This window comes from Pongo abelii, chromosome 8 (genome assembly GCF_028885655.2).
Source record: "Pongo abelii isolate AG06213 chromosome 8, NHGRI_mPonAbe1-v2.0_pri, whole genome shotgun sequence".
NCBI classification, from domain to species: domain Eukaryota; kingdom Metazoa; phylum Chordata; class Mammalia; order Primates; family Hominidae; genus Pongo; species Pongo abelii.
This window is the reverse complement of record NC_071993.2, coordinates 107081915-107109728: the sequence shown is the minus strand read 5'-3', so window position 1 is coordinate 107109728 and position 27814 is coordinate 107081915. Positions and strand designations below refer to the sequence as shown.

At 39.1% G+C, this 27814-nt stretch overlaps 1 protein-coding gene and 1 long non-coding RNA gene across 7 annotated transcripts in view; one reads left to right on the top strand and one right to left on the bottom strand.

Annotated features, from left to right (window-relative positions):
* ERLIN1 (ER lipid raft associated 1) overlaps positions 1–23131 on the top strand; it is a 35673-nt gene extending 12542 nt beyond the window's left edge. For 2 of the 6 annotated variants that reach the window (XM_054521455.2, XM_054521456.1), the window contains exons 8-12: positions 6102–6160; positions 9423–9514; positions 17308–17477; positions 18279–18358; positions 20870–23131. In XM_054521455.2, the coding sequence (XP_054377430.1) occupies positions 6102–6160; positions 9423–9514; positions 17308–17477; positions 18279–18358; positions 20870–20879 (411 nt within the window). In that variant the 3' untranslated portion in view covers positions 20880–23131. 6 annotated transcript variants of the gene reach the window in all.
* LOC134762072 (uncharacterized) lies at positions 5845–9467 on the bottom strand. Its single transcript, XR_010141606.1, has 2 exons — positions 9300–9467; positions 5845–6691 (listed from the first exon to the last, which is right to left on the bottom strand). It is a non-coding gene; the product is annotated as an uncharacterized LOC134762072 (long non-coding RNA).
* Positions 23132–27814: the final 4683 nt, after the last annotated feature.

The window sequence follows — 27814 nt, the reverse complement described above, 5'->3', positions numbered from 1 at the left end:
ATGAACAGCATTTTAAATAAAATGGAATAGAATAGGAAAAGAAATGGCATGTAATAAGTTTAAATATTCTGTGACACTTGTGTTTCACAGTGTGGCGGGGTAGGTGTTTATATTGGACGTCAGTGCAAAATGTGTTTCTTACTGTGTCCACAGTAACATTTGAAAGCCACTGCTCTGGATCCAGATGACCTAAGAAGTTGTATTGAGGCTTCTCTAGTGTCCTTTCTCAGGAGCTCTAGGAGACCAGTTGATTGTTGATTGTTGTGATGAACATTACTGCAACTAAAGCTTATCACGTCTCTCAATTCTTTATGCTTAGCACCACTGCTACTGAGAGTGTGCGCTCACTGTGATTGTATGTGTTCGTGCTTCTCATAAACAAGACTGAAAGATAGGTGGGGTTTTCCTCATGGCCTCATTCATGCAATGTGATTATCTCAGACAGGCGCCTGAGGGTGAGCCACCAGAGTTAAGGGGTCGTTTGAAATGTCCAGAGGTAACTTTGTAAAATCCTCTGAGTTGTTCAAGTCAGTTGTAGCTGGAGTAGCTTTTTAATTTTAAATATAGTGAATGTGAAGGTCAGCTCTTAGATTCTGCCCAGGGTGTTACTCAGAGATCTAGCTGATTTAACGATTGTTTAGAATTCCTTGCCTTATATTACTTAGCCATTTTTCTGTTCCCAGTTTTTTGCTATTAAACAGTAGTGTAATGAACATTCATGACACATGTTCTTGTATGTACAAATTATCTTTCAAACTGACTGTATAAATGTACATTCTTAACAGCAATATGTGCAAATAATTGTGACCCATGAACTCACCAACATTGGAAGCAATCAGACATACTGATTGTTACCATATGGATGGGTGGGCAATTATATCTCCCTTTGATTTGCATTCCTTTTGTTATTAATGAGGTTGAACATCTTTTGATATATTTATTGGTCATTTATACTGTCTTCTGTTGATCGCCTATTCATATCTTTTGCCCATTTTTCTGTTGGATTTTCTTTCTTACTGATTTGTTCTGTATAAATTTGGAATTTTTATACACACACGTTACTTATGTTGTAGAAAAAAGTTAGATACTAGGAAAATGATGAAGAATAAAATGAAATTCACCAGTAATATTATGCAGGGATAACATCATTTGTTGTATCTTTCCTGACTGTTCTTAATGTATATGAACAAATGTTTGTAGATACAAATGCATACATGCTCAACTAAAGCACAATCATACCATACTTGCTTTTTTCACTAACATTGTCTATGAACATCTTTCCAAAACAAAAATATAGGTTTGGTAAATCATTACTTTTAATGGTTATATTTAGTGAATCTCTATGGTTTCAAATTTTTTACTACTATATACATGTTGGAATGACCAAGCTTATATATTCTGTACATCTTTTTAAATCCCTCTCTTAAAATAAATTCTTGAAGTGGGATTGATGATCAAAGTGTATGCCCTGTTTGGGGGCTTATTGATACATATTACCGAATCACCTTTTAGAAAAATTTTAGCAGCTCCCACCCTCTCATTAGCAGTGTTGGTAAGCTGTAGTTCTTACACATTTGATTGCATGATTGTACCCAAATAATTAGCAGATGCAAGCTTTCCCTTTCTCTCTTAATCCTTTTGGAGAAAATTAGTCTGTTATTTTGTATTAATTATTGAAGTTGAATACCCTAGGTTATTAGCCGTTTTTATTTCATTTATAAATTGTTGGTTTTGCTCATTTTTTTAGTTAATGGTTTTTCTAACTGATTTTAATAAGCTATTTTTGGCTGGGCATAGTGGCTCACATCTGTAATCCCACCACCTTGGGAGGCTGAGGTGGGAAGCTCGCTTGAGCCCAGGAGTTTGAGGTCAGCCTGGGCAACATGGTGAGACCCCTTCTCCGCAAAAAAATTTTTTAAAAAAATTAGGTAGGTGTGGTGGCATGTGCCTGTCGTCCCAGCTACTTGGGAGGCTGAGGTGGGAGGATGACTTGAACACAGCAGGTTGAAGCTGCATTGAACTGTGTTCATGCTGTACTCTTGTCTGGGCGACGGAGCAAAACCTTGTCTGTAAATAAATAAATAAATAGCATTTATATTTAGAGAACCTGTTTTTGAACCTTACCCTTTGAGAGGGGTAGAATTCGTTTTTAAAAATAAATTATTTTTCATATGTTATTGCAGCTCTTTTTTATATTTATAGGAAACATTTTCTTCCAATTTTTTCTCTGTCGTTTAACTTTGTTTTTTCCTTGCTGATAACTTTGAAGTGTTCATGTTTTATGTAGTAATTTCAGTGATTTTGTCTTTATGGTGTGTTGCTGAGCTGGCATGTTTTAAGAGCTTTTCACCACCTTAAAAGTATAGGAATTAAAATTAGAAATTACAAAAATTGTATCTGCTTTTACAGTTGTATTCTTAGATTTAAATCTTTTAATTCATCTGGAACCCATTTTGATCTCAGTTGCAAGGTAGGCCTTCAGCTCCATCCCCTCAGCCCCAAATTGGGTAACAGCAGTAATTACTGAATAGTTTATTTTTCCATCTTCCTCCTTCTTTGCAATAGTTTTTATGTTACATACTGCATTCTATTATATATTAGAGTCTTTTTCTGAACTTAGTTCTGTTCCATTGATCTTCCCATTCCTACTCTTTCATTAGTTATTGAGTCCTTGGTCTTTTCTTGTCAAATCGAATTTTCTCCTGTTTTTTTCATCTTGTCAGTTAATGGTAACTCCTTCCCCTCAAGCCAATCTAGAAGTGTAGGAGGCATCTTTGACAATCGCCTCACCCTCAGCATCTAATCAGTCCCTATGTCCTGCAGATTCCACCACCAAAATCCATGTATTAATAAAACTGACCACACCTCCATCTTCACTGTCATCTCAAGCCAAGCTACCAACTCTAACCTTGACATGTGCAGTAGCAGTAGCCGCCTGTCTTCTTTGCCCACTTTCACTTTTACCTTTGTCTACTTCGTTTTCTGCACAACAGCCAGAAGGATCTTTTGAATTTACTTATATTTATTTGCTGTTTTTATAAAAAGTTGTTGAATGAAAAAATGTAGTTTTGTTATACGTTCTTAAAGTGGTAGAGATCTCCATTGTTTTAGGGTTTAAAAAAATTTTTAAATAATTTTTATATTTTGCAATAACTTAAGCATACCCTGAGAAGAGAAGAGCTCCTTTGCTTTGGTTGCTTTTGTCTTGTTATAAAATTTTTTTTACAATAGTTGGAATGCATTTTAAGAATTTCAAATCTGTTTTTGAGCTGTTATTTTTAACACATTACCATATGGTTGTGATAATTCAACTTTTTATTTTAAAATCTGGCAAGAGACATCATCTTTTAAAAAATAATGGCCTTTGCTGTTTCTGCCAGCTTAATCTTCCAGATGAGTTTTCATTATCGATATTTTCAAGCTATATCAGGCACCTAAGTAGCTATATACATGTTGTTTTGTTTTGTTTTGTTTTGAGACGGGGTCTCCCTCTGTTGCCCAGGCTGGAGTGCAGTGGCACGATCATAGGTCACTGCAGCCTTGAACTCCTGGGCTCAAGTAATTCTCCTGCCTTAGCCTCCCAAGTGGCTAGGAGTACAGGTACACACCACCACATCTGGCTAATTTTTTTATTTTTTGTAGAGCTGGGCCTTTGCTGTGTTGCCCAGGCTGGTCTCAAACTCCTGGCCTCATGCAATCCTCCAATATAAGTTAAAAATAGAAATATAGTTTATGGCTTTACTTTATCATATCAGCCTTTTTGGTTTTTAGAATTTCTGATTTGGGGGAGAAACTCATATCCTAAGTTGAATTAATACCAATGGATTTAATGAATTTTAATGCTGTTCAATATTTGGTCTTTTTTTTTTTAATCATTGAGGAATGTGATTGATTCTTGGTAGATTTATCATATATCTACAACTTGAATTCACTGCCTTCTAGTAATTTTTGGGTTACTATTTTTACAGTCACTGTTTTATTTTTTTCCTTTCCATATATTTATATCCCATTTTTCTTCTTGAAAAACTACTCTGGCAAATTAGAATGATGAAAATGGTCGTCTTTGATTTTTTTTTTTCCTATGTTATTTAAGGGAGTGACTATATTATAGACTGGCTTTTGATTTATAATATATACTTAAAACCCAGGGGTCAGTTTCAATACATATATTCATTTCATTAGCCATTTTTTTCCTCCATTCACTCTATGTATGTGAGTGGAGTGGGGGCATTATTTTATTTTATTTATTTTATTATTTGAGGTTAAGAGCGGAGGTTTAATAGGCAAAAAAAACAGAAAGGAGAATAGCTCTCTCTCCTGTGAGGGAGAGGGGTGCGTGAGTGAGACTTCCCACTTTTACTTTTAAAATCTCTTTTGATGCAATTTAATCATGGTATCTGTACAGTAAGTGTTTATGTTTTCACATATTTGAAAATCTGTGAGATTTCCCAAGATTGGCAAGCACAATGTAGTATGTTCTTCAGCCTCATTCAGCAAAATAGGAGTCTTCAAAAGACAGTCCTGGCCGGGTGTGGTGGCTCATGCCTGTAATCCCAGCATTTTGGGAGGCCGAGGTGGTTGGATCACCTGAGGTCAGGAGTTCGAGACCAGCCTGACTAACATAGTGAAACCCTGTCTCTACTAAAAAACAATACAAAAATTAATCGGGCTTGGTGGCACATGCCTGTAATCCCAGCAACTAGGGAGGCTAAGGCAGAAGAATCGCTTGAACCTGGGAGGCGGAGGTTGCAGTGAACTGAGATTGCACCACCGCACTCCAGCCTGGGTAACAAGAGCAAAACTCCATCTCAAAAAAAAAAAAAGTCCTACTTTGTACTTCTTTTAATAAGGCTAGAAAGATATGTAGCCGGTCTCTTAATTAAATGCAGTATGACAGTGCTTCCCTTGAATCATATTAATCCATATTGGAAGTAATCTTATGTCTGCTAGTCACATGGTGAAATCTGACATCTCACAAAATCTGGTCCTGAATTTTTATTTGTCTTCTGGATGTCTCCACTGAGTTGTGAGGCCTCACATGTGTCACTGCCAGTGTGTTGTGAGTTCTTTCCACACAGCCTTCAGCTGCTTATTCCATTCCACTGTAATCCTTATATTTAGTTATGATAGTCCTCAAAATTACCTACAAATTTGACTCATCTGTTTCATATAGGGAATGCTATATTGCTTAAAAGTTTTAAAAGCCTTTAAAGAAGACTAAGTGCTTAAAGGCTTTGTTATAATACTTAAAAGGTTAGCCAGTTTTCAGAAGGAAAACTTCTTCAGACCAGCAAAGTGTTTTTTGTGTGTGTTTGCAGTATAGGTGGGGCGGCGGGGTATCATATGTTTAGTAAAATCAAAAGCTTTTGAGAGATCAAGTCCTTGATGTGGAAAACTCAGCCTTCAAAAAACAGTACTGTCCAGGTAGATAATCTTAATTATGTCAAAGAACACTATGATTAGGGAAACACAGTGTCTAGTAAACAGCCTCTACAAAGACAGACTTTGTTCTAAGTGAGAGTTCAGGAAGAAAGAATATAAGCTTTTAATTGATATTTGTTTTCCTTCAGCCAGTGGGCTGTTTACTTACAGCAAATACCAAGTGATTGCAGGGGTTGGAAGTGATAGATTAATTTACTAACTACTCACTGTATTAAATTGCATACACCAACCTGGGATTTTTTGTTTGTTTTTGTATTTGACTAATTGTTTCTGACTTTACAGTTTCAGTCTTGGAACTTTGGCTTCCCGGCTTCTTTGGTTTACAGGGTTGAAAAAGAAAGCAAAAGTATCTAACGACCTTTGTAAAACATCTTTTAAGGGAGAACCTTTTTCATAAGGCAGTTGTTTCCTCAGTGGGTAGATGGTTTTTCTTGTAATCTGGCATTGTGTAAGGAAATAAGAAGCAGCTTGTCTTTGATTCTTGGTGTGATGGCATGAAAAGTAAATGTTCTGGTGGGATCCCCAAACGTGTTAGTAGGCTGCTGTATTATAGCTGTTGTTTATTAGATTAGTATCATTTGAGGGGCTTTTCTGTAGAAGATTTAATTTGAAGATTTATCTTTCAAATACACTTTGGCTTTTTCACTTTTATTTTTTAGGCTGTGCGTGTTACAAAACCCAAAATCCCAGAAGCCATAAGAAGAAATTTTGAGTTAATGTGAGTAATATGCATGGGATCCCAATATTTCTGTTTAGGGCTGTCTGCATATTAATACTCCAGTCTAGAGGAAACATGTGAGACAATACACTCTGGGGTGGAGTATGTGTCTATCTTCTTTACTCTTACTCTAGTAATATTGCTTATTCTTGTGTCTTAATTCCCACTAGACTCTTATTAGTGTTCTCTTTATGTATGGACATTTCAGGAGCAGTTTCAGTGGCTAAAGATGCAGTTTGCTGTAAAACTATTGCTGGAAGCTTAAGGAGGTATAATTTTATATGAATAGTACCTTGAATTAAATATTTAATAGAGGAAAGAGTCCTTTAGCTGTTAGGGTTGAAGAGAGTGCTCATATTTTGTTTCTGTGTTGTAATGGTAGGAATAGATATCTTGTTGGTATAAAGTTTGGTTTTCCATTGTATGTGATTGTATATCTAAAATTAGACCTGGTTCTTTATAATGTGCCTCTAGGGAAGCCTTGCTTCTGTTGACTCCTGGTGGTCTTCTCTTTTATGTATCCAGGGCTGGCTGGGAATGAGAAGACATGAAATTAGTTTCTAAGAGGATCCCTTTTAGGGGAATACTTACTGTGTTTGAAATGGCAATATTGTTTTTGTATGACTGGTACTGAAAAGAAGAAATAAAAGTTTTTAGGAAATTTGGCTGATATGTTAAAAGGGAAAGTATAAGACGCTGGAAAAATAAATTTGCACAAGTCAAGGATACCACAGATGTATAAATACTGGAAGTCCAAGGAGCAGTAATACTACTTTATGAGGTTATTTACTTCTGAGTCCTTTTTGTTACCATGCAGATTTTTATTGTTTTTTTCTTCTTTTATATTTTCCTTTTCCCTCATACCTTCTCTGAGCTCATACAGAGTTTTATTTCTCTTTTTCTTGATTTTTTTTTTTTTTTTGAGACAAGGTCTTGCTCTATTGCCCAGGCTGCAGTGCAGTGGCACAATCACAGCTCACTGCAGTCTCAACCTCCCAGGCTCAAGTGATTAAGTGATCCTCCCACCTCAGCCTCCTGAGTAGTTGGGACTACCAGTGCATGCCACCACACCTGGCTAAATTTTGTATTTTTCATAGAGATGGAGTTTTGCCCTGTTGCCCAGCCTGGTCTCAAACTCATGGGCTCAAGCAGTCCTCCTGCCTTGGCCTCCCAAAGTACTGGGATTACAGGCTTGAGTCACCACACCCAGTCTGTTTTCTCTTTTTCATTGTAGACAAGGAACTCTTCTTTTAAAAGTATAAAGTGTAGAGTGCCAGGCTGGGTAGATTATGGATGTGATCCACTTATTTAAAAAATATTTATAGGCGGGCCGTGGTGGCTTATGCCTATAATCATAGCACTTCAGGAGGCTGAGGCCGGCGGATCACCTGAGGTCAAGAGTTTGAGACCAGCCTGGCCAACATGGTGAAATCCTGTCTCTAGTAAAAATAGAAAAATTAGCTGGACATGGTGGCAAGCGCCTATAATCCCAGCTACTGGGGAGGCTGAGGCAGGAGAGTCACTTCAACCGGGGAGGTAGAGGTTGCAGTGAGCCAAGACCACGCCATTGCACTCCAACCTGGGCAACAAGAACGAAACTCCGTCTCAAAAAAAAAATTTTATTAAAGGCTCAGCATGTCTTAGGCTTTAAATATGATTGCTTAGGCCGGGTGCGGTGGCTCATGCCTGTAATCCCAGCACTTTGGGAGGCCAAGGTGGGCGGATCATGAGGTCAGGAGATCGAGACCATCCTAGCTAACACGATGAAACCCCGTCTCTACTAAAAATACAAAAAATTAGCCAGGCATGGTGGTGGGCGCCTGTAGTCCCAGCTACTCGGGAGGCTGAGGCAGGAGAATGGCGTGAACTCAGGAGGCGGAACTTGCAGTGAGTCGAGATAGTGCCACTGCATTCCAGCCTGGGCGACAGAGCGAGACTCCATCTCAAAAAAATAAATAAATAAAAATGATTGCTTCTGGTGACGGAAAAATGAATATTGTGTGTTTTCTGCTCTCAAATAAATCATAGTATTCAAACTGTCATTTGATGTCTTTATCAATGTTATCAGAGGAAAGAGGGGAAATTTTGAGGGGAAGTGTTTTGGGGAAACTATTGGATTTACTTTTCAGATGATTCTAGATCTTTCTTAATTTTATAGACTATTGGAATTCCAGAATTAAAAGCTACCTTGGGATGATCCAGTATAACCTTGCACGTGATAGTTGTGTTTTCTTATACCATTTCTGCCATGTGGTTACCCAGTAGCTACTTGTACATGCTTAGTAATATGCCAGCCATTTCCATTACAGGTTTAGTATCCCTTATCCAAAATGCTTGGGACCAGAAGTATTTTAAATTTTGGATTTGTAAAGATTTTTCAATATTTGCATAGACATAATGAGGTATCTCGGGGATGGGACCCAGGTCTAAATATAAAATATATTTATGTTCTTCCTTGTTGGTATAGTGGTTAGTTTTTTTTTTTAAGGTATTTATTTATGTCCCATATACACCTATAGCCTGAAGGTAACTTTATGGAATATTTTAAATAATTTTGTGCATGAAACAAAGTTTACCTTAAGTGCTTATGTGTGGAATTTTCCACTTGTGTCATAATGTGGGCTCTCAAAAAGTTTCAGATTTTGGAGCATTTTGGATTTCAAATTTTCACATCAGAAATGCTCAACCCGTATTAGACACTGGAAGCCTTAGAAAATTCTCCTTACTGTAAGCCCCAGTTTACTACCTAATAACTACCACCTAGTTATATCTTCTGTGCAACAAATATGGTCACTGCACATGGGTGCCCACCTGAGGAGGGCAGGGGCTGAAACCCAGCTTCATTCTGCATGTCAAACCATGCACCTGTGGGACTGCATCTGCCCAGAGGCTGGTGCCATTTTCTGATTGGCACAGAGCTGCTGTATGGACTAGCTGGAGGTCTAACAGCAAAGGAAGTATTGATATATTCCCTTCCAAATCACAGGCTTTACACAATACAACTAGGAGAAGAAAGCCAAACTAAAATTCAAATGTACTAAATTTTTTTCCTATCTCTGGGTGACTTTGGGCAAATCATTGAATCTTTCAACCTCAGATTTATTATAAGTAAAATAAAGTAACACCTCTGTTAACCTACCTTAGTGGGTCCAAAAGCTCGTGTTAACAAAACGATTCTCTGACTCACTATAGGGTCAGAATTACTGGCTGTGACTGCACATAGGAGAATCATTTCTAATTTTTATAACATTTTGCTTCACAGGGAGGCTGAGAAGACAAAACTCCTTATAGCTGCACAGAAACAAAAGGTTGTGGAAAAAGAAGCTGAGACAGAGAGGAAAAAGGCAGTTATAGGTACTTGGATTTCTCTCTGAAATGATTGTCTCTAAGTACATTTGTTGTTTGTCCTGTTCTTTGTCAGTCTCATTTTGGGTATTATGGAACTCAGTAAGATTGCATCATAGGTAGTGGGGAATTCTGGACTCTCCACTGTATATTCAGATGTTCTAAAGCCTTTAAAAGTAGGTGAGACCAGTACTTAATGATGTGCTGTGGCTGTCCATCATGTTGTTAGGTGCTACTGTTGTCTTTCAAGAACAGGGAGAATGGATAGGGTTTATAGGCAGCTTGAGTCTGTGGATAGCATTTTCATTTGTACAGATTAAGAATAGGGAAGTTTTTTGACCAAAGTTTCAGATTGTAGTATGCATCCTTGTTGTTGACATGCACTTAGTTTTACCTGGATAGATAGTGCCGTTTATGAAAGCATGGCAGGATTGTATACAGTTCATTTTGGATTACAGTGGCTTCCTTTATACTCCAGGTCACTGTGTATTAGATTGCCCTCTTTGGCCCTCGGTTGATGCTGAAAGTTTAAGACATCTTTAATTAAATAATTCAATTATACAGGAATGTACAGAGAACAGTATAATGAAAGCTTAAGATTTTGCCTTATTCCCTTCAGATCTTTTTTTTTTTTAAGAAAAAAATTAAATATCTGTTTGAAGCCTCCTTTGTATGTTCGCTGGTCCTACTCCTTGACTTTTCTTCTCAGATTAACTTCTATTCTGAAGTTGATGTAGATCCTTTCTGTCCATATTTTTGTACTTCTACTGTAAGTGTGTAACAGTTTATAAAATTGTTTTACCTGTTGGAAACTACAAAGATGATACCAAACTCTTATTTTACAACTTGCCTTATTTTCACTAACATTGTTTGAGTTTTATTCATATTGATACATGTAGATCTAGGGTTTTTTTCTTTTTTTGGCATTTTATCCTTATTCTCTGTGAGATGGTAGGTCGTTTATTTTTAGCTGCTATATTTTTCGTTCTATGAGCGGGCCTAGTTTTATTGTAATGAATTACCAATGAAGAGTTAGGTAGTTTCTAGTTTTTCCTTATTACAAACACTGCCACAATAACATTCTTATCCAGTGCCTCCGGGATACAGTGTACATGTGCAGGTTTCCATAGAGTAGCATTACTTAGTGTATGGTGTGGGCCAGTGCCCTATCACCAGCTTTTTGTTTCTGAGCCTCAATGAGATGAGTACAGAAATTGAGAATGAGTGTTTAGAAGTTTTTATAGCATTTTAATACAGCAGTTTTATGTCTGTTGAATCAAAAATAAAAAATCAGAGCTTATATATTTATGTTTTTGTTTTTTAATTTCTTTTTTCTAGTACTGTAATTTGTTTTTGTTATAGTTTACAATTTATTGGTTCCTTATAAATTGAAATACACACAAAAAAAGGTAAGGTACTTTTCCACAGGTAGTTTGAGAAGCACTGCTCTAGAATAGCTATCTCAAAGTAGAATTGATGGGTCATAGGGTAGCATGTCTTCACATTCAAAATATTGACAAATTGCTCTCTCAAGTACTTCTTTGATTTTACCATTTCTTCAACAATATTTGATTTCCAGTTTCTATGCTGCCATATTTGGATTCCCATTTCCACACATCCTTCTTGGTCCTTGGAGTTATGAGACTTAAAACTTTATGCCAGTTTAATGGAAGACGTGGTATCACATAATTTCAATTTGAATTTCCCTGATTGTTAGTAAAGTTGAATATTGCTTATTGGTCATTCAAGTTTCCTTTTTTGTTGTCGTTATATGAATTGCCTATTAATGTCCGCTAATTAGCCCATTATTTGATTGCTTTTTTGAGTTGATTTGTAAGAGTCCTTTCTATCCCCTGGATACTGATCCTTTTTCAGATTTATGCATTTCCAACATCTTCTTTCAATTTGTGGCATGTCTTTGAACTTTACAATGTCTTCGATATACATATATGTGTAGTTTTTGTGTAGTCAAATTCATTAGTCTTTTCCTTTATGTTTTGTGCTTTTCCTATCTTAAGAATTCTTTCCCTAGTCCAAAGTAATACTTTTATTCTAAAAGTTTTAAAGTTTTGCTTTTCATATTTAAGTCTTTAACCCATCTGGAATTTATTTTGGTGTTGAGTATGACATAGGGATTCAGTTTAATTTTTTCAAGTGGCAAGCCAATTGTCTCAGACTGTTTATTGAATAGTTTATTATTTCCTCTACTTATTTCTAATGCCATATCCATCATATAATAAGATACTATACATAATTTGTTCTGATGCCAGAATCTCTATTATTTTCCAATTTTTTTGTCTCTCCTTCCTCAGTATTACTTTGTTTTAATTAGTAGCTTTTATATTAAGTCTTGCTATGTGGAGAGTGAGTTGTGTAACTATTTCTCTTACCTGTTAACTATTCCTAACTATATTTAAAATTATCCTGGACTATTCTAGGCCCTTTATTCATCCACATGAATTTTAGAACCAGCTCCTTAAGTTTTGTGAAATATTGTGTTGGGATTTTGATTGGAATTGTATTGAATGTATGCATCAATTTGGAGAAGATTATGATACTGAGTCTTATAAATCTATTTCTCCATTTAGGAGAATCGTCTTTTAAAAAGTGTCTTAATTTTCTTCTAAAGTTCTTGCACATTTATTAAAGGTTTGTTCTTATATACCTTTATTTTTTTTATTGACTTTTTTAAAGGCACATTTTCTAATTGGTTTTGTATAAGTATGCTGTAGATTTTTTTATTTAGCAATATTGCTGAAGATGCTCTTATTTCTAATAGTCACTTAGATTTCCCAGGAACAATCATATGGTCTTCAGACAATAGGTCCTTATCTTCACATAAGGACAATTTTATTTTTCTTCTAAGTCACATACTTTTTATTTCTTCCTATCTTACTGCTTTAGGCTATGACTTCTAAGTACAGTGTAGAAAAGAAAGTGACAAGCATTCTTGTCCTTAACTTTAAATAGTCCCAGTGAAATTTGCTGTATTTAACACTGGTTAATAAAGTTTCAAATCTGTACTTTGCTTGCTGAGAGCTTTTATTTTGAATGGCTGTTAAAACTTTCAGAATTTTTTTGAGACAAGATCTCACTTTGTCACCCAGGCTGGAGTACAGTGGTGTAATCACAGTTCACTGCAGCCTCAGCCTCCTGGGCTTAAGTTATTTTCCCACCTCAGCCTCTCAAGTAGCTGAGACTACAAGTGCACGCCACCACACCCAGGTAATTTTTGTATTTTCTGTAGAGACAGGGTTTCACCATGTTGCCCAGGCTGGTCTTGAATTCCTGAGTTCAAGTGATCCACCTGCCTCAGTCTTCCAAAGTACTAGGATTACAGGTGTGAGCCACTGTGCCCAGTCTGAAAATTTTTTCTACATATATTGAGATGTTTTTAAAGCTGTTAATATGGTAAATTATATCAACAGATTTATCTTTGCGTTCCTGGCACAAACAGTCCACTTGGTCATTATATAGGTCATTATATACATTTTTATATAGTTTGCTGATAATTTCTTTAGAATTTTTACCTTTATTTTCATAAATGAGATCAGCTTATAATTTTCTTATACTTTTAGTGTTAGGTTTTTTTGTATCATGGTTATACTATCCCCAAGATGAGTTGAAGAGCATGGCTTCCTTTTCTGTGTTCTATTGTATGTCACATCATTATGTATCAGATCTGTATAATTTCATCTTTGTAGGTCTAGTGGAACTCATAAAAGCCATCTTAGTCTTGTGGGGTTTCTGCTTTTTTTCATTTGCTTTTTGTGGTAACATTTAATCTATTGATTTAATTCCTGTATTGAATATAGGTCTATTCAGATACATGTTTTCTTTTTAAGCCAGTTTTGGTAATTATATTTTCATAGAAAATTGTTCATTTCATCTGATATTTCAAATTTTGGGGCATAAATTTGTTTGTAGAATTCTCTCATGATTTTTAAAACCTCTACCAAATCTGTGTGCCCCTTTTCATTGCTAATACTGTTTGCTTGTGCCTTTTCTTTTGCTGTATCAATTTTGCCGGAGGTCTGTTTTATTTTATTTATCTTTTCAGAGAATTGGCTTTTCTTTTGGTTTTGTTGATTGTTACTTTGTTTAAATTATATTATTTACACTTTTTAAAAATTATTTCCTTCCATCTTTTTTTTTTTTTTTTTTAGTTTATTCATTTGTTCTTTTTTAACTTCTTGAGTTGGATAGTTAAGTTTCAGTCTTTTCTAGTGGAAACATGGAAGATTATAAATTTCTAAGGATTGCTTTAGCTATGTTTCACAGGTTTTGAAATGTACTTTGTATATTGGTGTTCAGTTTTAATTCTTTTAAAAACCTTTTCCTTCTAATTTCTTCTTTGGCTCATGAATTATTAAAAGTATATGTTTCAATTTCTGGTTTAGTGGGTTTTGAGGGGCTACCTTTTTATTGTTGATTTCCAGTGTTACTACATTGTAGTCAGAAAATAAGACCTGTTATATGGATTCTTAAATATTTATTGAAAATTGCTTTGTGGCCTACCTGTACACGGTCCTTTTTTGTAAATGTCTGTGTGCTTGGAAAGATTGAATCTGTGTTCTCTGGTTGTTGGATGCAGGTTTCTTTATATACCCATTTGGTCAGGCTTATGAATTGTGTTGTTCACATCTTCTGTATTCTTCTAATTTTTGCCTTCTTGACCTATCAGTTACTGAGAAAGATGTGTTAAAATTTCCCACAATGACCATGGGTTTGTTGACATGTAATTTTTTTCCTTGTATATGGGACTATATCATTAAGAACATTCAGGTTCAGGATTGTTATGTCTCCTGGAGAATTGCTTCTGTTTTGTAATAACCTTTATCCCTAGATGTGTTTTTAACTTAAGAGCTATTTTGCCTGCTAATATAGCTATACCAGATTTTTCTTGGTTAGTTATTTTCTTGGTGTACCTTTTCCCATTCTTTTACTTTCAACTTTTCTATGTCATTATGTTTTAGGTGTGTCTCTTGTAAACAGCATATAGCTGGATTTTGTTATCTTATCCAATGTGAGAATCTGTCTTTTAACTGGTGAGTTTAGTCTTTTTATATTTATTGTGGTTACTGCTATATTTGGATGTGTTTGTATCATTTGATTATGTGCTATTTACCATGCATTTTTCTCTGCTTCTTTTTCCCTTTTCTGATTGGTATTGAATTGATTGAATTTTCTTTTCTTTTCTTCCTTTTACTTGATTGGAAGTTTTACATTCCATTTCTGGAATGTATAACTAGTTGTTAAAAATTCTATCCTCTTCTTGAACAATACCTTAGAATGCTTTAACTCTTATCACTGTCCTCCAGTCTTACATTTTATTATTGCATAGTATTTTAGTTTCATGTTGTCTTTATCCTCCCATCGATTATGATCATTATGATTAATCCTTACAGTAAACATTTATTTTGATTGACATGTGTTGAGTAATGTTTTTTCCTCTCCATTGTTTCTGGTGATTTTTTTTTTCTAGTAATTTTTTTTTCAGTGAAGACTAAGGATTGAAAGTTATCTTCAGTCCTCCTTGGTCTGAAAATGCTTTTATTTCATTCTTGAATGGTAATTTAGCCTACAATTCTAAACCAAGCTAATTTTTCTTTATCAATATGGCAGTATTATTTCAATTTTGTTTGGCTTCTTGCACCTGTTTACAAGTATGCTGTTAGTCCAATTGTTCCTTTTGAGTAATCAGCCTTTCTTCTCTTTTTGCTTTTTACATGTTTCTGTCTGTATTTGGGTGTTCTTCAGTTTCACTGTGATGCGGCTAGGTAGAGAAAAGGTTACTTCTTAACTGGGCTGGTTGGTAGAGTGTTTTAGTTCCCCTTTCATTAGAGTTGCAGCCCTCTAGAGGTCTGTTTTATGCAAGGGTCTTAGTCCTAATATCACAAGGCCTCATCTCCTGGTCTTGCATGGGTAATAACCCAGGTCCCACTCCCTTGTTGTCTAATAACCACCCCAGGGACGCCACCATACAGGCTCTCGGCTCCCCCTTGGCTTAAGTTACTTGAGGATCTCTCATTCTTTCTTACAACTCAGCCATGCATTAAAAAACAAATTTGCTAAATTTCATCTAGCATTTTAAGAGGTTGTTAGCTAAAGGGTTTTCTCTCTGGCCTTTTGGCCTTCTGCGCCATTTTTCTAGAAGTCTAGTCGTGCTTTTTATTGATTTATTCCCGCATGACAGAGAGCTTTGTTGGATGAGATTACCACAACAGTCCCCCTATGTTGAGGCAACATCCTCTGGGTTCTAGCTGCAGGCTTCAGATCCCTCACCTTTTGTTCATGTTTAATCTTGAGTTTCTGCTTACAGTTCAATTTCTAGCCCCATTGAACATAGTAGTTTAGTTTTTGGATGGTGTAATATAGATTGATTTTACATTGGTGGAGAAAGAGGGAATTATCTCCTGGAGTAGTTCGTAAAGCATACTGTTTTATGGAAAGAAAAAAATCACTTGGAAGTTTTCTTTCCATTATGTACTTTCTCTAGGGGTCAGAGATAAGATGTCTTAAAATACCCATCTTCTTTGACTGAAAAGAAGAATTGAGAATGTTCTTTAAGAATAGCAGTGATTGAATGTAAAGTGTAATTCAAGTCTTTCTTCTTGTCCTGGGTCATTTGGGTAGGCCAGAGGTTCATTAAGGCTGTTGAGTTTCCTCTGTATGTACTTGCTTGCCACACCAACATGTTCATTCCCAATGCTTGTTTTCACCTTCTCAAATGAATCACCCTGCTTTCTGCTTTATTTCCCTACAGCAGTTGGAATACTCCTCTTCTTATACCATTTTCATCATGTCATTTCCCTAATGGTAACTTAACAGTAGATCCTGAGTATAGTAAAACTAAGCTCCTTAGCCTGTCACTCAAGACAGAGGTCTCCTAGCCCTCTTTCTCTTCTTATTTTTCGTTGTCTTCTCTTGTCGGCTGGTTCCATATCACCTCTCCATTGTGACTTGTTCATTTGTGCCTTCTTGTCTTTCTTTTTTTTGTTTTTGTTTTTGTTTTTGTTTTTGAGGCAGGGCCTCACTCTGTCACCCTGGCTGGAGTGCAGTGGCATGATCATGGCTCACTGTAAGCCTTGACCTCCCAGGCTCGAGAGGTCCTCTTGCCTCAGCCTCCTGTGTAGCTGGGACTATAGGCATGCACCATCATGCTTGGCTAATTTTTTAAATTTTTTGTAGAGATGGAGGTCTCACTGTGTTGCTTAAGCTGGTCTTGAACTCTTGGGCTTAAGAGATCCTCCTGCCTCAGCCTCCCAAAGTGCTGGGATTACAGGCGTGAATCACCATGCCTGGCCCTTCTTGTCTTTCTCTGTGCTTCCTGGCATGTCTTCTTAGGTCATATCCATTATTTCCTTTAAGATTACTTCCAGAAGGTCTTCCTTGGTTTAACTTACGTCACTCATTCTTTCTTTCTCCTGCCACATTAATTGTCCTGTGTTGCGATGCATTTATGTTGCTCTGTTTTTGTTCTGTGGTACTTTCATAAAGAATTTTTTTTTCCCATTAGCTTGTGGACCGTTGCTACAGAGTTGCATGAAGGACTGGCACTTTAACCTTTTTTACTCCTTCTTCCCACAAAACTAGCACTGTCAAAATAGAACAGTAAATTAGGAAATAAATTCCCTTTTTTCCTTTGAGTAGTTTACAGTCTGACTAGATAAAACTTAGTGAAACAATTAGCACGTAAAACTTTCTGTAATTAAATGTTAGACTGTGTGCTGCTGGTTCGAAGTGCCTCAGGTACTGTAGAAATGGTTTTGAATATGTATTCTTATGTTGTATGATTATAGAAGCAGAGAAGATTGCACAAGTGGCAAAAATTCGGTTTCAGCAGAAAGTGATGGAAAAAGAAACTGAAAAGCGCATTTCTGAAATCGAAGGTACATTGTGGGGACAGGATGAAGCTCTGACTGTCCCGAACTGCCTCCTCTCTGCTCCAGGGATCAGGCCTTTGATTGTGGTGGGTGAGAAGGCCATAGACAGAATAATCTGGTCTGGAGGAAGTAGCTAGCCTGATAGTCTAAATAAATTTTTTTAATTGCTATCACATATCCAGCTTTTGGGTTTGTTTGTGACTGTGGGTAGCTCAGCTTTCCTTTTCTTCCTTAAATTGTGGCTTATTAGCTACCACTTTATTTTCAGGCAGACAAGGTATGAAAATTACCCATAATCAATAGTAAAGAATATACAAGATAATAAATCCCATCACCACCAGTTTCTTTTCCACCTGTCCAAAAAAAAACCAAAATTAATTGGGGGGGAAAAACAGTTTTCATGGAGGGCCTCACACTACTTGATTTCACATAGTGAGATGTTGATGTTCTTAGCTCGGTCTTGAAGTCACTTGTTTATATATTGCTGCTTCCTGTCTGTCTCTGTTGACTGATTCTGGATCAAATTTGGGGAGGCTGGAGACAATGCAGTAAATAGAGCTTTTATGTCTGGACTTATTTTACTTGAAGCTTAGTGCCTGGGTGGAGTGTAAGGCTTTGGGTGATAGGAGGTGGGAGAGTGGGTGGAGGAAAGAAGGAACAACTTAGAGTAGAAAACAAGTGGGCTCAGATGAGCTGAGAGTTATTTGACAGTGAAAAGAGTATTCCTCTTTGAGAAGTTGCTGTCTGGGGACTGGGACTTGAAAACTGCTAATAGGTTTTTAAAACTTTCAATGTGAAATAGGCAGTCACAATATTAAGCAGTGGGGAAAGGGACTCTTAACTAGCTGAGGGAATGGATTGACACCTTTCCTTTGTTTATTTGCTAGATGCTGCATTCCTGGCCCGAGAGAAGGCGAAAGCAGATGCTGAATATTATGCTGCACACAAATATGCCACCTCAAACAAGGTGACTGGCTCCCCGGCCACTTTCCTAATGATGCATTTCGGGGTTTTGCTTTCTCTTTTCAGGAGCTCTGATATGATAGAAGTGATTTTATCCATTGTCAAGAAAGTGTAGTCACCAAGACATCCTCCGGAATTAGTCAGTTAGCAAGAAATATTTTACATTCATTGGGTAGGGACACAGGCCAAATGCCATAAAGCCATTCATTTGTACTGCTATATAAGGCTGAATAATTAATAAAGTTGAAGATCTTCTGAAATAAGAGTGACAGAAGAGTAAAGTCTATTTAGAATTGCTTTCCAAATAAGGTAGTTTTTTTGGTAGATACTTAGCTTGATTAGAGCAGTATTTCTCATCAAAGGCATTCCTGGCATTTGGGGTTGAGATACTTTTTCATTGTTGAAGACCATCTCATGCATTGTAGGATATTTTGTATCCCTGGCCCTTGTCTACTAAATGTCAGTAGTGGTCACCAATTGTTTTAACTGCCACACACACATGCACGTATTTCCGTATGCCCCTTGTTGAGTACTCCTTGTTTATTGGATTTAAAAAACTATTCCAGTCATGAGGAATTTCATGTGGGATAACTTGAGAAGGCAGGTTGGGTGATATATAGGTGATAATTTGGTGTAAGGACTGGGGTAAGCTGGCTAGAGGGTACAGGGCTAGTGAGCAGGGGCTATTTAAGAGGCAGCTAGAACTCCGATATATTCTGAGAAAGGAAGGATATATCCAAGATTTATCAGGTTATTGTGGAGCAGATTAGAACAGATAAAGGGTTGAGAAAGAGATTACTAAAGTGGATGATGCAGTTTGAAGGATTAGAGTCAAGTTTTAAGATATAGACAGGGCTTTTAATTTAGAAAGGAACAACATAATCCGTATTTAGAAGAAAGGATAAGATAGAATGAGAGTTGTCAGTACTTTGAAAACCAATATAAGTTTTAAAATGAACATAACATTGAAAGACACAGTTCTATAGACACAGAATGGAATTTGGCCAAGAGAAAGGCATGACAGGAAACTCCAGTTGAGGAAACTAGGAGTCCAAATCTAATGGGAGAAGCTCGTCAGGCACAAGTTTCAAGACCTTGCCATTGAGGTCTACCTTATTCAGAAAGGGGCAGTAGTTTTATGGCATTTTGAAAAATATGACTCAGATACTAACCTATATTAAAAAGGCTTGAGGAAGAAATGTGGTTGTGCACTATGACCAGATTTGATTGGAGTGTTTCGACAGAGGATATGAATCACCTGGAGAAGATAGAGATCCAAGGAGTGAAAGATGTCGAAGTGTAGAAAATAAATGCTGTAGGACTGTGAAGGACAAGATGGACTTTTGCCTGGGGGACAGACCAGGACTCAAGATAAGGAGAGGATCACAGAGCAGGGTCTGAGGGGCTTTGAAAGGCATATGTTACAGGGAACAGTGGAATTGGGTTTTAATCAAATCCAGATAGATTCTGGTTAGATACCTCTTGGCATCCTGATTTAGACAAAACAAAACAGTGACAGAGGGAGATCTGGTGGTCGACGAGTTTTAATCAAACCCAGATAGGTTCTGGTTAGATACATGTTGGCATCCTGATTTAAACAAAACAAAACACTGTGACGTAGGGAGATCTGGTGGTCGACAAACATCTGTCTGTCACAAGCAGCTTAAACATCCAGCTTCTGGGGAAAGGCAGAAGGCCAGATCAGGTGACGTCCTGAGATTTTATTCTAGTTCTGGAATTTGTTCAAGAAAAGCAGAATCACAGCTAATGATAAGATAATGAGCACCAGCCCTTCCTTTGAAGTTCTGCTCTCATCCATTGACCTGTGTATCTCTCTCAAGAGAGTCAACAGAGAACCAGGCATGATGGCTCATTCCTGTAGACTCCCTGGAGGCTAAGATGAGAGTATCTCTTGAGCCCAGAAGTTTGTGGCTGCAGCAGCGAGCTATAATTGAACCACTGCATTCCAGCCTGGGCAACAGAGTGAGATCTCATCTCCAAAAAAAAAAAAAGGCTGGGTGCAGTGGCTCACATCTTAGATTCCGACACTTTGGGAGGCCAAGGTAGGAGGATTGCTTGAGGCCAGGAGTCTGAGACCAGCCTGGCAACATAGACCCCATCTCTACAAAAATAAAAATAATTTTTTTAGAAAACAGAATCAACAGAAACTCCAGACCAATTCCAGGTTGAATTCAACTAGATGAAATGAAAGTCACTATAGAAATATTAGTTATTATCATTAGTTATCACAAATTGTTTTCCAACTCCCCCATCCTTTTATTAAAAAGTGAACAGCTTCTCTTGCATTAAGTCAGGAGCTTAATGAAGGAATTTTAAGTCAGGAATGCAACTGTTAATGTGATAGCCACTCTCCAAAGTGAGATAGGGTCATTGGCAGTTATTCAGACTTGACTCATGATACTCAGGAGAGCAATAGGTGAAATGTATATAGGGAGAGAGAAGACTGTTGCACCAGAGTATCCTGATGCTTTTGCTCTTGTTTGCTCCCACACAGCACAAGCTGACCCCGGAATATCTGGAGCTCAAAAAGTACCAGGCCATTGCTTCTAACAGTAAGATCTATTTTGGCAGCAACATCCCTAACATGTTCGTGGACTCCTCATGTGCTTTGAAATATTCAGATATTAGGACTGGAAGAGAAAGCTCACACCCCTCTAAGGAGGCTCTTGAACCCTCTGGAGAGAACCTCATCCAAAACAAAGAGAGCACAGGTTGATGCAAGAGGTGCAAATGTTCTCCATATCAAGATGTGGCCCAAGGGGTTAAGTGGGAACAATGGTTATACGGACTCTTCGGATTTACAGAGAACTTACACTTCATCTGTTCCACCTCTCCTGCGATAGTCTTGGGTACTCCACTGATTGGAGGATAGAGCCAGCTGTCTGACACACAAATGGTCTTTTCAGCCACAGTCTTATCAAGTATCCTATATGTGTTCCTTTCTAAACTGCTACTCATGAATGAGGAAAGTCTGATGCTAAGATACTGCCTGCACTGGAATGTTAAACACTAAATATATAACAAGCTGTGTTTTCCTAAGCCGAGATCTGTTGAATAATGTTTACATTGGTCCCCCGGGGAAATGTATGCTCATCCACCATTCAAGAGATGACTGAGAAGGAGATGGTAAGTTCAAGAAGACTGATTGCACCTGGGACCCAGGCCCTTTCTTTGGGATCCAGTCCCAGCTTTCATCCATGTGATTAAGATCCAGGCCGCTGAAGTTCCCCAGGAAATGATCTTCCACTTGAGCAACCTTTTACTTGATACGATTTGCACCTTTCTGTTTTCCTACAGTCAGGGTGGTGGCCTGCAGGGACCTGAGCTTTGCTACCCAACCAGATTCCTCATAGAGATTCCTAATCACTAGTTTCTTGTATTATAAGCTCAGAGATACAGAGGGCTTGGTTTGAAGTTTTGGGTGAGATGAAACCTTTGCTCTGAGCCAAAGCTCTGGGGCCCTGCATTCCCTCCATTGGGTTGATGACTGTCAGCATCACTGCCGCAGGCCATGCTTGACTAAGGTGCCTGGTTTTAGCCACAGCCACCTCCTTGTATGTTACCTTTCAGCTCTGACTGGCCAAGAGTGGGACAGGGCTTTAACCGCAAATAGGAGCAGCATGCAATTCCTAGTGACTTGCTGCACAGTATTGTATCATAATTGCAGGAAGTTTTTATTTTTAAAACTGGATCTGGGGTATATTCATTTGCCCCGTCACCTCTGTCTAAAGGCCCAAGTCCTAGGGCTGCCATGGTCACAAGCACACTGATGCTCCTTAAGATTGTTTATCTGGAGCCCACATCGTGTGGAACAAAAAGTCACCTGAAAGCATCCTTGGTCATCATTGTCTCCTTCCCACCTGGCCCAGAGATGCTTAAATCCAAGTTGTTTCTCCAGCTCTCACCTCCCCCAGGAGATCAGGATTCCACTGACGTCCTGGGCAGCCAGTGAATTTAATTTTCCATGAGAAACAACAGAGTTAACCTGTGGCAATAGGAGACCTACTTCATGTGGACCCTTTTTTTCCTTCAGTTTAACTTTTCTGGAGCAACGTGCTGCGTAGTTCGGCCTGAGTTTGTGCAGCTTGTTAAGACACCTCTTGTGTACACTATGTTGAAGCTCAACAAAAAAGTCATGGGACCACTTCTAGAAATCTTTCAGCTGTCAGGCCTGTCAGTCTCATGACAGTTTGTTGGTTGTGCCAAACACTTTATTTGGGAAAGGAAAGCCCAGATTTGAATGGGTCTTTCCCCTGGGCCTTATCCTATAAGAGGCATTTGTAATATGGAGAAAATAATTTTTCATTTTTGCTCATTTAATTCTATAAATTCTCTTTATAAATGAATTTTGTGTTCTTTAGTTCTCCTTAAAAGAACTTTTGAATTGTAAAAATAAAATCTTTACCTGTCGAATTGTTGCTGCAGATGATTGTCGTGGAAAATCTGGATCATTGACCTCTGTGCTTTCATTCCTAGAGATGTTTTATAGTTACATGAGCAAAAGCTGTTGCCCCAAAGTGATGGCCCTGGAGGCGGGGCTGAGGAACAGAGAGATGCCGCTGTGAAGTCTTAAAGCACTTCTGCTTAAACTCCACGTGTGAGGAGTGTGCCTCCCTGTGCCCTCTCAGCTCTGAGGCTGGCCGTCTTTCGGGGTGTTCCTTTTGACAAATATACACTGTAATCTTGAGTCTAAATTTATATGTTGAAATGCTACCTTTTTTAAAATAAGAAACTAAATAAAATTATTTTATTATCAGTGATTTGTGTTTTTTTCCCACATCTTCATTTTTCTGTCATCTTAACATGCTCCTAAGGCTGTCTTGCACATTTCAACTAGGGAGCCAGTTTATTTGCGGGTTTAACTTAACTGTAGAGGCTTTTGTTATACTCTTGCCAGAATACTGCCTACCTGGTATAAGAATGTTTAAAACAAGGTGTCCACTCTTTGCTGACTCCTAGAATTTAACAAGGGGTGTTCTAATTCTTTGTGGGACAGGGCCTGCGGCAGAGGGGCAAGGAGGGAGGATGGAGCATCAGGCCACTGAGGAGGCGAGGAGACAGACCAAGCCAGAGAAGGACAATTTGTGTAAATTATAACTGGTAGTGTAATGGCACAATATAACCAACTTCACTATTAAGATGTTAGCGGCCCAAGAGCCAGAGTTGGACCTGCTCTTCCCAAACGTTCTGTATTTCCTCCTGGGATCAATTTCCTGGTGATCTTGGGCCAACAGGGAGTGGTAATGGGAGTTTTGGGGAAAGCAGCTCTTTCCTCCTGTTCTTATGGGATCAACCCCATAGTATCTTCGGTCAGTTGCTGTGGACCTGAGAATAATTTGAACTGACCATCCTATAGGCTGTTGGTAGGTAATAAAATGAAGTGATTTCTGTCTCTTCTGTGGCAAAAGAATTTGTGAATTAGAAGCTGTGGCTTCTAATCGCTTTAGGATTAAGTCTCAAATGTGTGCACACGCAGTTCGTGATCTGGCCCCTGCTGTCCTCTCCAGCCACCCTTCTCTAAGGTCCCTGAATGCACCTTCTGTCTGTCCCTTCTCATACATTGTTCCATCTGCCTGGTTCACTTTCCTTCCCTCGTAGTGCGGACTTTCCTCAGCCAACTCCTGAGTCTTCCTCACTTCTTCAGATGTAAAAGCTTCAGTTCACTTGGAACTGCTTGGCCTGGGTTAGCATCCTGTATTTCCCCGCCCACCCCTCCCCCCCACCTGTCACACATCATGCACACTTCATGTCTCTCATGTGCTCAATGTCTTTTCACAAATGCTAATCTCTCTGAGGGTGGGGGCTGTGGCTGTGGCTGTGACTGCCGTTCCCTGGGGATTGTTTCTGTTGCTAATGCCTAAGATGGCATCTGGCCCATATGAGATGGCTTTGTTGCATGAAAGAACAAAAGGTTGAATATGACATGCAGGTAAATCAGGCAAGTGAGTCATGGAAAAAAGAACTTAGAAGTGAGCCTACAGTGTCCATGTTGGGACTTTATGTGTAACCATGGGAAGTTACCTAACATCTCTGTACCTGTTTACTCATCCTTGCAGGGCGACTCTTCAGTGGGTTCAGGAGGATATGTTGATGCATCTAGCGTAGAGATTTGCACATGGTAATTGCTGGGATGCATTAGTTCACCTTGTCTACAGGAGTCACTTGTCTACAGGAATCAACATATGTGTCTGTCTCTGAGTAGCTGTAAGTTCCCATAGTGGAGAGAGTGAGCACAGTGCCTGCTACCTGCAATTGCATAATAGAACATGTTGATTAATGTCTTCAGCAGCTATGAGCTAAGCTAGCTGGATGTTAAACCCCAACCACAGCCCTCCAGGAGCATCCCAACAAGCTGGGCCAGCTTCTCATCTTTCTCCTGGTCTCTGCCCTGGTATAAGCGAATTTACTGGGCCAGGCGCAGTGGCTCACACCTGTAATCCCAGCACTTCGGGAGGCTGAGGCGGGCAGATCATGAGGTCAGGAGCTCAAGACCAGCCTGATCAACATGGTGAAACCTCATCTCTACTAAAAATACAAAAATTAGCCAAGCATAGTGGCACGTGCCTATAATCCCAGCTACTCAGGAGGCTGAGGCAGGAGAATCACTTGAACCTGGGAGGTGGAGGTTGTAGTGAGTCGAGATCAAGCCACTGCACTCCAGGCTGGGCGACAGAGCAAGACTCTGTCTTAAAAAAAAAGGAAAAACCAACAAACAATTTACTGTTAATTCATTCCTCACTCCTTGTGTCTATTTTGACATAGACCATAATTCAGAATGACGTTTTACTTGTTTCCCTTACCATATTTCTTCTGAATTAGTATCTGTCTTTCCAATTTTTATTTCTTTCAATCAATTTTTCTACTTTTTTTTTTTTTTAATTTTAAAAAATGTCTTCTCCCGGTGGGACTCGGTGGCTCACGCCTGTAATCCCAGCATTTTGGAAGGCTGAGGCGGGCAGATCAACTGAGGTCAGGAGTTTGAGACCAGCCTGGCTAACATGGTGAAACCCTGTTTCTACTAAAAAAAAAAAAGTCTCCTTTCTTTCTTCCTATAAATATTTATTGAGTATCTACTGTGGGCTAGTTGCTGAGGCAACAAAAAGCCATATAGCCTTGTGTGTGTGTAGGATGGGGCAATGCAGCAAGTAGGCAAGTGTGATAGTGTGGGAAGTAAGCAGGGTGTTCACCGGGTGCTGTGGGGCACCAGTAAAGATCAGCCCAGCCTTGTGGTTTCTAGGAAGCAATGTCTGATCTGAGCCAAATTTGTAAGGATGGACAGGAGGCAGACAGCCAGCTGAAGAGAGCAGTGGTGATGGTGGAGTGTGTTCCAGGCAGTGGGAGAAGCACTTGCTATTGCATTTCAAAATGCAGTGCCAGGAGGCATGAGAGGCTCTCCACTGCAGACCTTATGAGGCTCTACTAGTATTACTTCATTTCATAGCTGAGATCTAGAGAGATTACATTGTTCAAGATCCCATGAATATGAGTGGCAAAGTAAGGATTTGAACCTGTCATATTCCAGATCCAAGTTTACCACAGCCCTTTATATTTGCCTTTGAAGCCATTACGTTTAGGGTGATGGAAGCTCTAAATTGAGGGGAGATTTTAGAGGATGTTTAGAGATTTGTAAGCCCTGCAATCGAGGTCAGGAAAAGGGATAATCAGATGGTTCATGTGTGAAGTGGTGACTTATGGGTGACTTCTCTGCCCTCTGCAGGGCTTGGCAGAGGTGCTCTCAGTAAGCTGAGTGGTATGACAGCTGATTCCAGAAAGATCAGCCCTTTGGAGCCTGGGGGAGCAGCTCCCCTTATTTGGGTTACAAAGCAAGTGGAGGTGAACAGTGCAGGGCTGATGGCACAACACCCAGATCCTGTTTGCAGATGTGAATCACTCATTCTCCCAGTTGCTGGGAGTGTTCATGGTGACAGCTTTTAGCAGAGTCGCTCTGCAGAAATTTTCCTCGGCTAAAGACCCCTGCCCCAGGCCAAGATCACATCCCCTCCCTGGGGACAGCACATTTCATAAGTGGTTGATGCAGGGGTAGAAAGGCAATTTGTCCAAAACAAAATTGCGTTGGTTTTCTCCATATGCAAGTCTGTCAGGGTGTGCATCTTAATAGGCACAATAACTGTAACTGGATTTCAGACACATAAGGCAGGTTCTGACAAACTGGGTGTGTCTGATGCCTCTGGCGCCCTATCACAATTCCACTCCACCCCACCTCTAATTCCAGCTGTGGCCATGGTAGACAGTTCCATGAGGCATCAATTCACTTTCCTCTGACTACATCTCACCTCACACATGAGCTGCACTTACTGCTTTTCACCCTAGGGATCCTCTAACACTATGGAGGCTGCAGTCAGTCCAAATACATGCTCAACTCGGGCACAAGAGTTAATAGCCTCTGGGACAACCCCCAACTGGTAGGAGACAGGACCCCAAATGGTTAGAGAGGAGGTGACCCAAAAAAACCTTTTCAATGGAGACAGCAACCCTCCTGACACAAGAGAAACTGTGAAAATCACATTAAATACAATTCAACAGATGTTTGTTGAGTACCTGATATGTGCCAGGAAACCTAAAATGTATAAAGTAGTCGGCCAGTAATGAACAACAGTGAGTAAGACAGACATAGTCTCTGCTCTCTTAGAATCAACAGTCTTGGGCTAGGCGTGGTGGCTCACGCCTGTAATCCCAGAACTTTTGGAGGCAGAGGCAGGCAGATCACAAGGTCAGGAGTTCGAGACCAGCCTGGCCAATATGGTGAAACCCCATCTCTACTAAAAATACAAAAATTAGCTGAGTGTGGTGGCTTGTGCCTGTAGTCCCAGCTACTCGGCAGGCTGAGGCAGGAGAATCACTTGAAGCCAGGAGGCAGAGGTTGCAGTGAGCTGAGATCACGCCACTGCACTCCAGCCTGGGGGACAGAGTGAGACTCCATCTCAAAAAAAAGAGAACAGTCTGGTGGGAAAGTAGACCATAACGAAAGCACTTGAGAGACTTATCAAAGTGGGAGGAATGCAGTGCTAGGAGGGTCTAAAAAAAGAGGGAGAAGATAATGAAAAAGAGCATCAGCCAGTTAAAGATCAGGGAATAACAACTCAATAAAAAGACAACCCAATTTTAAAATGGGCAAAGGATCTCAACAGACATTTCTTCAGACAAGATATACAAATGGCTAATAAAAACATGAAAAAGGGCCGGGCGTGGTGGCTCAAGCCTGTAATCCCAGCACTTTGGGAGGCCGAGGCTGGCGGATCACGCTGTCAGGAGATCGAGACCATCCTGGCTAACACGGTGAAACCCCGTCTCTACTAAAAATACAAAAAATTAGCCGGGTGTGGTGGCGGGCGCCTGTAGTCCCAGCTACTTGGGAGGCTGAGGCAGGAGAATGGCGTGAACCTGGGAGGCGGAGCTTGCAGTGAGCCGAGATCGCACC